At 33.0% G+C, this 14,410-nt stretch overlaps 1 protein-coding gene across 1 annotated transcript; it reads right to left on the bottom strand.

The window, feature by feature from the left end:
• Nucleotides 1-6,707: 6,707 nt before the first annotated feature.
• Nucleotides 6,708-13,834, bottom strand: LOC144839500 (diacylglycerol kinase epsilon-like). The gene is made up of 9 exons (XM_078694885.1): nt 13,725-13,834; nt 12,414-13,258; nt 11,775-11,918; nt 11,101-11,243; nt 10,528-10,582; nt 10,247-10,432; nt 9,265-9,392; nt 8,986-9,097; nt 6,708-8,580 (listed from the first exon to the last, which is right to left on the bottom strand). Exons 2-9 carry the CDS (start codon nt 13,254-13,256, stop codon nt 8,458-8,460), a joined length of 1,734 nt encoding a protein of 577 aa, XP_078551011.1. The 5' UTR covers nt 13,257-13,258; nt 13,725-13,834; the 3' UTR covers nt 6,708-8,457.
• Between the last annotated feature and the right edge of the window lie 576 nt (nt 13,835-14,410).

Raw genomic sequence — 14,410 nt, 5'->3', positions numbered from 1 at the left:
CACCGGGAAGACGTTTATGCAAAATAGTAATAGCTGGATCTGTTGGGATTTCGTGATACTGTAAGCTTTTGTTTGTATCTTGTTGTCTGCTACTGGGTTGGACATTGGGTGGAATGACAACAATTGTGCGTGGTTGTAGAGACGGGATCGCTGTGAAATATAAGTAGCGTAGCAAGGCCACTGTGTGGTGCCCTGGGAATTTTGAAAGTAGTAATATTAATAGCTCTTAATGAATAATTGGGTCTATATTTATTGAATGCTGTTATAGTCAATATTTTTATTCATAAAGTTTATAAGTGTCAGTTATGATGTATGTACACTAACTTTTGACAAATCGGTATTAACTCAAAATGTACTTTGCCATTAATGTGGCAGGTGAGAGTTTTTCAACTGATTGTTTTACAGCATCAACAACATTTCTATGAAAATTATTTTGATAGTGTCATTGGTTGAACCAGGATTTAACCAGGGAGGTATCCTGATCTACCTACCATACCTAAATAACCTTCAAAGGGTATACACCAGCCACCTTGTCTGACTTGGAAAGGTGGTTGTGGCACATGTAGAAACAATAAACAAAGCCTTTTGGCAGTGTATCTTATATAAACAACATTACCAGTGGGGATAAACAGTAAACAGGTCAACCTTGGCAGAGAGGTAATAGTCATAGCAACAACATGCTACATCAACTCACAGGAGGTAAAATGTTTGGACATTAAAACATTTAAAACAAGAATAAACGTCAGAATTAAAATATAGAATTAGATGAAAAAATATTTTATTTAGTTGTCTGAATGTTATCAGAGGGGGTAAAAACAAGTGATATAACAGCTTTGATTTATTACATATTATTATAAGATACGTTAGATTTTAACATTAGTATAGGAAGATTAAAATACATTAATTAATATAAATGTGCTAATGTGTTAATTCAAACTATGTTTTATTGTTTTATAGATTAAAGGTGGAGATATTAAGAACGTTTTACTAGAGAGAGAACAACAATTAAGATATCAATGTTGAGCAGGCACCCAATCTCCATGGCAACTACAGGAACATCATCTTAGAGGAGGTAAAACTATGGTCATTGAGAACATGCATATATTCATGTGGGTTAAGCAGAGCAAAACACTTAATAAGTGGTGGTTGAAATAACAGAAATTAAAAACTTATAACTTAAACAAATTCTTGTTTTTGTAAAATATCAATCACGGTTTAACAAAATATAAATGTCATGGATGACCATGATGATCTAGTGTTAATGATTCCTTGCCTGATTATTATTACTCTACAACAATTGTGCGTGGTTGTAGAGACGGGATCGCTGTGAAATATAAGTAGCGTAGCAAGGCCACTGTGTGGTGCCCTGGGAATTTTGAAAGTAGTAATATTAATAGCTCTTAATGAATAATTGGGTCTATATTTATTGAATGCTGTTATAGTCAATATTTTTATTCATAAAGTTTATAAGTGTCAGTTATGATGTATGTACACTAACTTTTGACAAATCGGTATTAACTCAAAATGTACTTTGCCATTAATGTGGCAGGTGAGAGTTTTTCAACTGATTGTTTTACAGCATCAACAACATTTCTATGAAAATTATTTTGATAGTGTCATTGGTTGAACCAGGATTTAACCAGGGAGGTATCCTGATCTACCTACCATACCTAAATAACCTTCAAAGGGTATACACCAGCCACCTTGTCTGACTTGGAAAGGTGGTTGTGGCACATGTAGAAACAATAAACAAAGCCTTTTGGCAGTGTATCTTATATAAACAACATTACCAGTGGGGATAAACAGTAAACAGGTCAACCTTGGCAGAGAGGTAATAGTCATAGCAACAACATGCTACATCAACTCACAGGAGGTAAAATGTTTGGACATTAAAACATTTAAAACAAGAATAAACGTCAGAATTAAAATATAGAATTAGATGAAAAAATATTTTATTTAGTTGTCTGAATGTTATCAGAGGGGGTAAAAACAAGTGATATAACAGCTTTGATTTATTACATATTATTATAAGATACGTTAGATTTTAACATTAGTATAGGAAGATTAAAATACATTAATTAATATAAATGTGCTAATGTGTTAATTCAAACTATGTTTTATTGTTTTATAGATTAAAGGTGGAGATATTAAGAACGTTTTACTAGAGAGAGAACAACAATTAAGATATCAATGTTGAGCAGGCACCCAATCTCCATGGCAACTACAGGAACATCATCTTAGAGGAGGTAAAACTATGGTCATTGAGAACATGCATATATTCATGTGGGTTAAGCAGAGCAAAACACTTAATAAGTGGTGGTTGAAATAACAGAAATTAAAAACTTATAACTTAAACAAATTCTTGTTTTTGTAAAATATCAATCACGGTTTAACAAAATATAAATGTCATGGATGACCATGATGATCTAGTGTTAATGATTCCTTGCCTGATTATTATTACCAACAATGATGCCCTACAGTGTGAAAACACACTTAAATAAACCATTATCATTATCCTAGCGGGCAACGAAGGGCATTCTGATTTATTTCACGATAAAGGAATCGTTTTGAAACTGAAGTTGGTAAAAAAATAATAATATAGAGTTAATGTTGCTGACTGTTAATAATTTATCTTTTTAAAACTGGTAGAGTAATATTATTCTAAAGCTCTGTCTACACTATCAAACTTTATGTGACAAAAAAATGTAATGGACATGATGATGTCATATCACTACCATATTTAAGCATTTTGTCAAACTAGTTTGATAGTGTAGACAGAGCTTTAGCATTAAGCTCTATAATACTATGGAGAGCCATTGGGGCCTTTATGCCAATTTCTTTGTCTGTTCATAGAATAAAAACATTGCAACATTTTTAACCCTTGGTGGTCAATGTTACCGCTAAATGTAATGGAATGCATTGCTCTCCTTCGTTTCTATATATGTGCTCAGTACATCATCTTAAATCATGTGTGGTTAATACAACTTGTACGCTTTACTGAAGGGATGGCACTCTGTTTTTAATTGGTTTTTGATTGGACGTTAAGTGTTTGTATGGATCGCCCTGTTGTGCGTCAAAGTATTTGTTAAGTTTGCAATTTAGTGCTAAGTAGGATTCACAGTGATATGCTAGATAGTCGTATAAAAACAACCCATCGAGAGGATTAACTTTTCATCAGCAATGTGCCTACTTAAAATATTTTTTGGATAATAATAATTAAATCCAAAAAACCTCCACTTAATAGAGTGGGTTGTGGTTAACTATCCAATCAGATGAAATCAATTTAAAGTAAATAATAAGTAATGATGGAACTTGTTTGTTCTTATAGTAAGTACTGCAACTTTCAGGTAAATCCGACCTTGCTTGTATTGCATTCAAATTTACCATTCATCTATTATATCTGCAGGAAACTTTGTCAGAAATGATGCCATGACGAAAATTTTTAATTCAAATGCAAGTAAGAATTTACCTTTAATATTAAATCTTCTTAAGTAAATAACAGGCATATTGTGGTGTATATCGTTGTGATATTTATTATTGCAAAACTTTTAACAGAAATAGAGTATAGAATCATATTTATACTGTAAAAGTGTTTTTGATTCATTGAAATCATATGATACTTTTCTAACCCATTAATTTATTTCTGTGTGAATTGAATTATAAGCCCGATTGAACCTTACCAAAATGCCATTGTCTACACACTTTATTCGTGCCCTGCACACCTCGCGATGTGTGTTTTGATGATGGAAATGTATAGTTTTGGCGGCTGGTTAGCTAAACTAAGTAAACAAACAAAGCTATTGAAAAGAAGGTATTCTCTTAACTTGTGTGTTGAAAGACTGGGGATTGTATAGCCTTCAAGGAACCTCTGTTTTGTATATATGAAAATAAACAATTATTGGTAATGGAAAAACAATGATAATTCCACAGTATGTAGGGGATTAATACGTCCATGGTGTCAGAGGATTTGAAAACCGTTGCTAAAATTAGATATTATTCTATTCTGATCAACAATCAATAGTACAATTATTTATTTGTTATTTATTATAGAAACATAGGGTTCTATTCTACATAGATTGCTGATAAATGGCCATGAAGGCTAGACAATTTAAACTACAAGCTGTAAATTGAAATACTAGGGCTCTTTGTGACCACCAACAAAAAACAATATGCAATAGACTCTAGAAAATGAATGCTTTTGATGCTAAATGTGGTATGAGTGCTGTATAATGACAGTTGAAACCAAATAAGATAAAACAAAAACACCAACAAAATGAAATTATTTGTCGTCTTTCTTCTAATTAAAAATTCAACATACACATGCAGAAAAAAAAACACATTTGATCTGATTGCTGTTAATTTCCCATGTACTAACATTATGCCTGAATTTTCTCAAATTATCTATCTGATGTCGGATGTTAAATGAGACCAAACTATGCCAGAAAGCATAAATGCCAGATTTGGTCACTATGGCTATGTGTGTCTGTGTCTCCAAATTTGCAGTCTGTATTTATGCATCTTGCAACATTACCAGCCTTGAACAAGTATCTGGCGCCAACGCTGTTTTTGTACTAATCAAGAAAAGTTTGTATTAATAGCATACAGCTAAGATCTGAAGCCAATCAGTTACCTGATACCATGTCGGGGGTCAAGCAGACCCCCTTAGGGGACTTGTACGCTAATTGTTCTAATCTTGTTTTCATTGGTTTAGGGGCATGGATCACCCCTATGCTTGTTATCAAATGTTTATTTTGACAGTGAAAGAGAAAGAAGTTGGTCAATTATAATTATCTGACCATATCTCACTAATTTTTTTTCTCTCTTTTCTTTTTCCCCTATTTAGCATTTGTTTGGTTTGTATTCAACCAATCAAATAATTGCTGTATAATTATTAAAAATGGTGTACAAATTATGTTGGTAGAGGATTGGAGATTGGAGAAATCATCTTTTCAAGGTTAAACACATATCTAAGTTTACACAGTATGACAATCTGGTAAGTGAAATACAACTCATATTTTTATCGTAATATACACATTAAAAATATGAGCAGCAGCAGAAATGAATGCTTTGGCTTGAAATTGGGTGGATATCAGGAAACAGATTATGGTAGTTAAAAATAAATAAAGTTGTCGACTTAAAGTAGGATATGACACTTAAATATTTCCTTCAATCCACATCAATATAGTATTTCATTTACAAGTGACATTTATTTTAATGTTAAAGAAATATAATAGCACTGCTATTTAATTCAATGAAAAATACTAATCTTTGACGTCTGTTATTCACCTTCAAACGTTGTGATAATTAAAACTAAACTTTCAGTTATAATTCCATTGAAAACTCAAGCAAATCTTCTACCTCAGCCTGGTTTAAAAGCACGTTTTAAACAAACATTTTAATTAAAACAAACTTTTTTTGAGTTAAAATTGACATCCAACCATAAACCGAACCTCCCCCAGGCTATTTATATTACAACTTGAGTTGACCAGGAGAACAGCCAATCACCTTTTGACCAATGGTCAAGCATGGGCCCACTAGGAGTCAAAATGTGACCCACTAGGTGTCAACATTTGACCCAGAATTAATTTTAAATGGTTTTCTCTCACAGAGAGTGATATTCTGAAGACCTCATGGTATAAACAATTACTAAATAAATCTTCTAATTTTTTTTAATTCATGATTTTCATTCCATTAAAATTTCTCCCATTCCGTCAAATACCCACCCATCAATATATCCTGAAAATTTCAAAGAATGAGATAGGAAATTTTAAAGATAAAGCGTACAAGAGAATCTACTTTTTCCTAAAAAAAAATAGATATCGGTCACATTTTTGGTTAAGATTTTTTATGTTAAAAATAATAAGATGCAGTGTAAAAACCATGACCACCTTTAATTTCAGCTTAGATTTGTTCCTGGGTCAACATTTTTCTATAATTTCTAACATGATGATTAAATTAAACGAAAATTTAATCAATAAAACGAGTTGGATTGTTGCCCTTGGGCAAAATATTTGTCAATTTCAAGCAGATAATGTTAAAATTAGCCAACTATTCTGTTACTGTCACGAAATTCCGTGAATCTTTCGCAAACTTCTCAACACAAAATAATTTTTTCGTGCCTTGCCCACGGGTGAATTTAAGATTCAATTGGATAGTGCGGATCAAGTGGCAAGATACTTTACGAATTCGACCAATGGACGCGCAATGCTGTAACCATACACCGTGGTTTTGTTTGTATTAGGAATATGTCAAGTAAACAGAGTCCAACTCATAAGCTGTGAAAACATTACGATTATACAGAATGAAGTACTGTATTATGTTTTTTTTGTTTATATCATAACAAGTGTTTGATAAGAATGTATTGTCCATTGTTTTTATTTCAAACAGTAGGCCTAATGTTATTTGATAATCATCAAAATGACACAATTGCCATATTCGATTGGTACTGTATGTCTTAAACATTGAGTATAGTTTTTTCATTCATTAATTGATGGTAAATTGTAAAATCGTTCTGTTCAGTACTTTTTTCATTTGTTGCGTACTAAATCAATCAACTTCAGCACATTTTATCAATATCAGTATACGTTTCGAAATATGAACTATAGAGGGCAGCATAGTAGTTTTCTCATTGTTCACACATAACATGAAACACAACTTGCTTTAGTATAGAATTTTATTTTGAACAACATTTTACATTACAGAATTTAATTTTATCAAATAATTAAAAGAATCTATGTTTTGGAGTATGAAGCACACTTGGTGGTTGTATGATAAAAAAATACATTATTAATTCCAGATTTTAAAAATTTTAAATAGCACCCGTTATGTTTGGTTGCGTTAAAAAAAATCTAGCTGCCTCTAATGGTTTGGACATGCTTTTATAAAATCTCCCTATACTTCATTTTTCTAAGTTAGGACCTTATTAGGATTATTTATTCCTCTTACACTTTACAGCTATATTATGCATTCAAGTTTCCTTACCAATTATGTATGATATTAGGAATAAACCTATGCTTTTGATATTAATGCATGTTAAGCATCAGCTGTAATGCCATTTGCTGAGAGAGTACCTCAAACACAGTGTGTTTGACATAAAACAGTGATTTACAACACATAATTATACAATATACCTACATATATGGAAACAGTATTATTCTAAAATATATGGATAATTTGAGAATTATATACAATATAAGGACATTTTTTATCATTTTTATAAATGAGACAGTTGATAATTTTATGTAATTCATTGACAATGACATTGTGTTTCAAGTTTTCATAAATAAAATTGAAAGAAACTCCATAATATTTGATAAACGAAAAAGTTTCAGTATTAAAATTGGAATGAATATTTTTACAATCCCTGAACATTAAATCACTAATAAATATATTTTACAAAGGGCCCAAGGGAGAAAAACAATTTTCAACAAAAATAAACAAACATATGTGGACCTCATTCTGAAAAACTTTGTTCGAAAATATATCGTCCACTGAAATATGAAAAGTAAAGGGGAATAGGCAATTTTGTAGATTTAATCAAATAGTTATTTTTCGATCCGAATATTCATTATGTGAGATTTTTTCAGGGGGAAAATATATCTTTAAATCTTCCATTTTGTTTGTATTTTTGTGTTTTATCAAATACTACTTTTAGTATCACAAAACCAATGACGTCACTGTATAATATTAAAACAAATGTCCTCAATATTCTTCAATTTATAATAAATAAAATCAATGATGATAATAATATTTCAAAGTATTTTGTTGCTACACCTTTATTTCTTGTTTCTCCATTACAAAACCGTCTGTTTATATTTGATTAGTGTGGACACGATTTAATGGAATGATTAGTTAATAAAGGCAATCTTAAGCCCTATTCACATTAGATTAATGTTACCAAATCATACTCTGGTATATTTTGCAAGGTTATAAAGAATTGTACAAATTTATAAAATGATTACAAAATCTGTCGTACCAAAATTATGAATAAAAGAATATTACCTTCTTTATGTATAAAAGTAAAACAAACAAAACGTTAGCGTGATAAATTCTACTTAAAACATAAATATCAAATTTGCATGATACTTTCAGAACCATAAAAAATATAAAGTCTTTACCAGCATTCAATTTGTTATATTATCTGTAGGTATAATCAAGGAATACCCATTGATTACAAGAATTGCAAAGAGTTACTTCACCGCTACTAGTTGCATTGGCCTAGCGGGGTAAGGCTGCATATGTTATACGTACATTTGAGTCACCCTCTATTAAGGGTGAGTATTTTCATGTTCAATATGGCAACTTAATTAGGTACTATATATTTCAGTTTTTTGCCTGTAATGACCACAGAAACTATATATAAATACAGTAGGCTTATAAAAACCCATAAATAAAAAGGATAGGGAACGTTAATGCCTACAATCATTCATATCAATGATGCAGTAACTGCAGTACCCGTTAATATTCACTTCTTCTAAGCATCAATGCTTGGTTAGAATGATTAATAGTGATTGTTGATGCCCCTTGTTTCCATGGTTCTCCATCTACTTGTACAGGAACTGGGAATTTCTTTATTGTTATCTGCAAAATAATATTTTTTTTAAACTTCTGTAATTACATACTTTTTCTTAGTTATCGAAAGTTATAGAAATAGTTGTTGTACAGCAGGCTTCTGTCTTCTTATCTGTGAGAAGGCATCTCTCACAGTAAGAACAATGGCATGTCTGTAGTTTGAGAAGGCATCTCTCACAGCAAGAACAATGGCATGTCTAGTTTGAGTTTGAGAAGGCATCTCTTACAACAAGAACAATGGCATGTCTGTAGTTTGAGTTTGAGAAGGCATCACTCACAAGAACAATGTCTGTAGTTTGAGTTTTAACCATAACTTGACTGCAGCTACTGAGAACAAGTTAGTGTTTGTTCTTTAAAGATTTAGGATAAAGTACTGGCCAGATATTATATTTGTTAATGGAAATATAATTTTACCTTTACTGTCTTAGCTTGTCCAAGTCTGACCGGATCTGCGAGTCCACCCTGAATTCTGGCCATGTGGAATGAAGAGTAGAAACCAGCAATTTCTACCAGATTGTCACTATGACTATATACAAACAAATAAAGCATATTATTGAATGTTTTACACCTAATACAAGAATCGGTCAACTCTCCCGTTAATTTGTCTGGTTTTGGTAGAGAGTTCGGTTTTGGGAGAGTTGATTGTTTTGTAGGCTTAATATGAATGTTCAAGTGTAGGCTAGAAATACATACCTAGCTGGCGCATACTTCTGTTGACCCGTTCCCTTCCAGAGTTCAACACCAGCACCCCAGCTAGAAATGTTTAAAACTACAATACCCTCCAAGTCTGGTAAATCAATCTTCTGTCCATCCAACTCCAACTAAAGTAACAACAAAATTAAATCATTACATTTACTTTGTATTAGGAGCTTTTTGCTATTGAAGATGTCAGTGTTATAGCCCTCATTCAAGAAGAGTGATTTCTCAAGTCTACAGCTCAAACCAAAACGGATCTATGGCCACTACTACTAATTGAGAAGAAGAAAATATTGGTATTCTAATGAGGACTAAATATCATCTTATTCAAAATCATTTTTGTGAATGTACAAATAAGCATTTTCTGAAAATACAGTCGACTCCACCTAAGTCGAATTCGCGTAAGTCAAATTTTTATGGAAGTCCCAATTCTTTCCTATACATTACTGTGTAATTTTTATTTGTAAGTCGCAGCAACAACTGATGAAACGTACGTAATTCGATAAACGAACGACAGAGGTGATAATGTGGGACCATATCGGTTCTCTCAAGCAGGTTGTATAGCATAGGCGGCGTCCTATAACTCGCACTAGTATATCTGTGAGTTGTTTTAGCGTTGAGAACTTGAGCGGCGTTTTGTGGGTACCCATTTTGTGCTAGACAGATGGCAATGAAAAATGGATACCGATTTCGAATAACAACCGAAATGTATTTATTATACGTTTTCTTATTGTTACGGCTTAAACCATAAAGAAAATACAGTTTGTCATTGCCGATAAAGGAGGCTTAGCATTTATTAGGCCTAGCTAGCTAAGCAAACTCAATTCAAGAAGGCTCATCGTGTGGGCCGCGATCGCGACAGGGTATAATAGCCTAGGCCTAGCCGTAGCGCGGCTAGAGAGTGAATCTAGGCCTAGTCAAATTTTTATACCAGTCCTATTAGATTCGACTTAGGCGTAGTCGACTGTACATATCTAACCTCAATTTTTTTCTGCAGGTTCTTGCATCCTTGCTCCAATACATCCTTAGCACCAAAGACCAAATACCAAGCCTTATTAATGACTCGGTTTGTGAACCAATGAGGTTTACTTTCTCGCTGACGATGAAAATTCAAAGCAAGAAGCGCATCACAACCAACAGAAAAGTAGTTATTCATTGTAACCACCTGCAAAAGAAAATATTCAAATTTCATGTTTGCATATTTAATTATGCAAAATGGATATGGTTTGAGGTATAGAATTTTGTTTTAAAGTAGCCTACCTTATCAGGTCGTCTAATCTTGAACTTTGGTTGATATCTGATTGTTGTTGTCCACCTGATAACAATAACAAGTTGAAATGTAAGTGGCTTGATTTGTTATCAAAATAATACGCATAATTTATTTAACTGGTAATTTATAATTATATTACAAATAATATGGTTCCTTGAACAGGTTTCTCATAAAATTAACCCTTTATAGGGGTTTCCCAAAGGAGGGGTTCTACTCTATTGGGCCACTACCAACCAGAACTCTTTTATACTTCTTATTTATTTATTTATTTTTTTTATTACACCTTATTTATAGAGGGTGACCCTAAACAGCGTATGCTGACAATCAAGGGGCCCTCTTGATGAGTGACAGTGGCTGTGTGTATACTAGTACACCGGGTAACCCCCTACTCATCTCAAAAGATGTACTTAGTGTTCTCCATCTTCCGACATTATGCTTCCAGAATTTGTTTCCATTTTTTTTCTGTTTAGGCCAGGATGGTGTGTTATTGTGCTACATGTCCTTCCTTTATCCACTTATTTTTTCCTACTATACACCATTACTATTAACATTATTGTTCTTACCTGTCCAGATATGATACTGTTGCTTTTTCTACATCATTCATCCATTGCAGAATATTCTCACCATCATAGCATTTGCCCCAGCCAAGCACACGGGCAAGGTCATTTCCTGTACCAAGTGGTAGAATGGCTACTTTTGGTCGTGTCTGTAAAAAATTAAGATTGGTAAGTGAGTATGCAGTCATAGGTTCTCGCATGGGCAATGTGGCTACCTTTGGCCATGTATGTAAGACTAATTATATTGTTCTCAACAGCAATGGTTCTACTGGTTAGCATACAGTTATCAACCAGAGGATGTGGGTGGTGGGTAGATAATTAAAGATGTATTGTCCCCAAAAATCATGAAAAATAAAGATTTTTAAAATCGGACTTTGAATAGGCCATTTTGCAGTTTTAATGAAGTTGTTTACTTCCATAAGAAAAAAAACGGGGGGAAAAAATTATTTCACCTATAAAAAGACAAAATAAACAGTTAAATTACCCAAAAACTCATTGTCTTCCAGACAATTTGACCATTTTTTTGCTTTAAATTACATTTTTCTCAGGTAAATAAATTTTTGAGACCCAATTTTTTGTGAGAGTGAATAACTATTATGTGACATTAAAATAACATATTCAACAAAAAAATATTTTTTTAGGGGGACAATATATCTTTAAGAATACATTTTGTACAGTACCTGTAGCTGTAGCTTGTCTATAGCATTTAAAACCCAGCCAATTGTACCATCTCCACCACATGCAAGAATACGAAATGTCCTCTCAGGTAGTAAATGGCAAATTTGAAGTGCCCTTTCTGGTGGGAGCTCACTCAAATCAATTACCTATAAAAAGAAAAATAATTTTTAAAGAACAATCTTTACAAACAGATGATTAACTCTGAAGGTCAAAGGGTCACAAACAATAGATTAGAAATCATGCCAAGTTTAAGTACTGTACTATTAACCATGCTGTATTGTAAAAAGATGACACAATACATTATACTGCACGAAAGGTCACCCATACTGGAGAAGAATGCCTACATTATGTGTATTATTTTAAAGAGTAAATTAAACAATATTTAATACAACATAAACTTTACTGATTAATGCTATGAACAATCGGTATTTTTATTTTTTATAAGGGGTTAGAGGTTTAGGTTATTAACACTTAAACAGGATATACGTTTAATAAGGTTTTACTAATTTAATTAAGCAGATTGAAAATATGGTATTGTTTATGTTACTATATTATTGACAACATGAAAGATATGGTGACAAAAGAAAACCTGGCAATTGGTGTGCAGGAAAATGATGCAAAATGTAATCATTATACAGTACCTGTACAGGATTGAGAAGAGAACGAAATGTTCGTAAGATCAGTTCTCCTTCCTGGTTTCCACTTTTCCTGTTTGCTAATATTACGAGTGGATTCCACTCACGAAATAATGGTGGGTCAACTATTTCACTCGCACTCCAATGGCGCCGACCTCTCCAGCCAACCAAATCAAGACGCAAACAGTTCGGTGGTATTACACTATTACTGAACTTTCCGAAATCGCAATTGTCATACTTTATTTTTTCGCATTCATCATGTATAGTCCGTTGACACCATGTACAACGAAGGCCACACAGTCGTGGCTCCGCTCCACAGAGTTTTTTACAAACCTCGCAGTAACTACTAACGGGAAGATTACCGCGAACCCATTGGTGTTTAAACATTGCGTTATTCCCACGATGTTGAATTCCATAATGCTTGCTTCTATTTGGTAAACAAGAATGTAATTTACAAGGAAAGACTCGGTTCGCGACTTGTACACACGTATCATCCGCACATATCCCGCAGGAATCACAATACCCACCATGCATGATGCTGCTTTCGCATACCGTACAATAAGTTGTCCGCGTAAATGCTTCTAGCATCACCCATCTGTGACCTCTTGTTACGTCAAATACAGGCAGGTCTACTTTCTTTCGTAAAACAAAACGATACCGTTTTGAAAATTTTGACCACAGGTAAATTAATATGAGGAATATAATAACAATAATTATTATTTGAAAAGCATCTCCTCGCCATTGTAATATACTACTACTCATATTTGATCTTTTAGTTGATGTGCCAGTACCAGTTGGGTTTTGAGATGTATCCAGCCCTGATAACCTGGGCAATGCGCTGTTATTCATCACTGAAAGAAAAGACTCAAATGACATAGTGAGAATGATTTTAATAAAGGTTAGGCCTATTTAAATTAATTCAATTACAGTTGGGCCTACAGGAACTGTTGAATGTGATTTGAACAATTTAATTATAGATGATTGCGCAAGGTTGATTTTTTTCATTTTTTATAGGCTTTTAGGCCTTTTTAGTAGGCTACTTTCATTGATTGTCTTAGTCTCTACATCTGTGTATCACAAACTGTACATCGCTGAAAATAAGCCGTTATATTAACTTCGGCTAGCCCTAGCTACTAGTTTGTCCGCATTTATCATCTAGCCTAGCCCCGCCCCTCCCACACTCGACAGTCGAACCACACAGTACAGAGTCCATGATGAGATCGAAATCGACCTCAGTGGGCCTAGCATTTAACTTCTTTTTTGATGTACTCTTACATTGGTATTGTCTATTACAAAACAGTTAATTAAAAAACAAACCTTTTGAGAATATTTTATCACAACATACTCATTTCTTCCCTATATAGTTACGACAACGGGTAAATTAACAACAACTCTGCTCTCTCCTATTATTTTGCCCTCTTTTTTTTGTTTGTCATTTTTAATTATATGTTGACGCCCTCTATATGCGATCGATTTCGTCATCATAAATTAAAAATTAATATACTGTGATAATTGATATGTGGGTGGCACGTGGAAAACAATTAGCCAATGACAGCCTTTGAACCCGACCGTACCAACAGAAACCAGAATTATATCGGATTTTTTTTACGTAATTATTTTTTATGTTATTTTTTGAGTTATGTAAAAAATGAATCAAATAATTTTATCCAAAAATAAGCATATGATATAGTCTAGTAAGTAAAAGAAAAGTAAGTTTTTATTTCTGTTTTAAATTTTAATTCTTCGGAATAGGAACCAACTGTCCATGATGGAGGCATGGACCTATAAATTAATAATATTAATAATAGGTCCATGATGGAGGTATCCTCATGCTCCGTCCTTGTATACAGTATGACCGGAAAGTTTCAATCAATTGCCTGTAGTAATTTAATCCGTTTTCTAGACGCCTATTTCTATTGAGATGAATATAAAATCCACGTGGAATGGCAATAATAGGGTCAGGAAAAAATCAAACAGTCCGTCCGTGGATATGAATCATTTAT

The sequence above is a fragment of the Antedon bifida genome, chromosome 4 (genome assembly GCF_963402885.1).
Source record: "Antedon bifida chromosome 4, ecAntBifi1.1, whole genome shotgun sequence".
In the NCBI taxonomy this organism is placed as follows: Eukaryota; Metazoa; Echinodermata; class Crinoidea; order Comatulida; family Antedonidae; genus Antedon; species Antedon bifida.
Note: the sequence above shows the minus strand (reverse complement) of the source record. Positions and strands in the feature narration are given on the sequence as shown.

Bases quoted from the DNA above. Each gene is read 5' to 3' on its own strand.
- LOC144839500 (XM_078694885.1), bottom strand. From the start codon at position 13,256: ATGAATAACAGCGCATTGCCCAGGTTATCAGGGCTGGATACATCTCAA. The intron at 9,098-9,264 runs GTATGTATTTCT...GTTTGTATATAG, and splicing joins CAGAAGTATGCGCCAGCTAG to TCATAGTGACAATCTGGTAG. The intron at 8,581-8,985 runs GTAAAATTATAT...ATTATTTTGCAG, and splicing joins GACAAGCTAAGACAGTAAAG to ATAACAATAAAGAAATTCCC.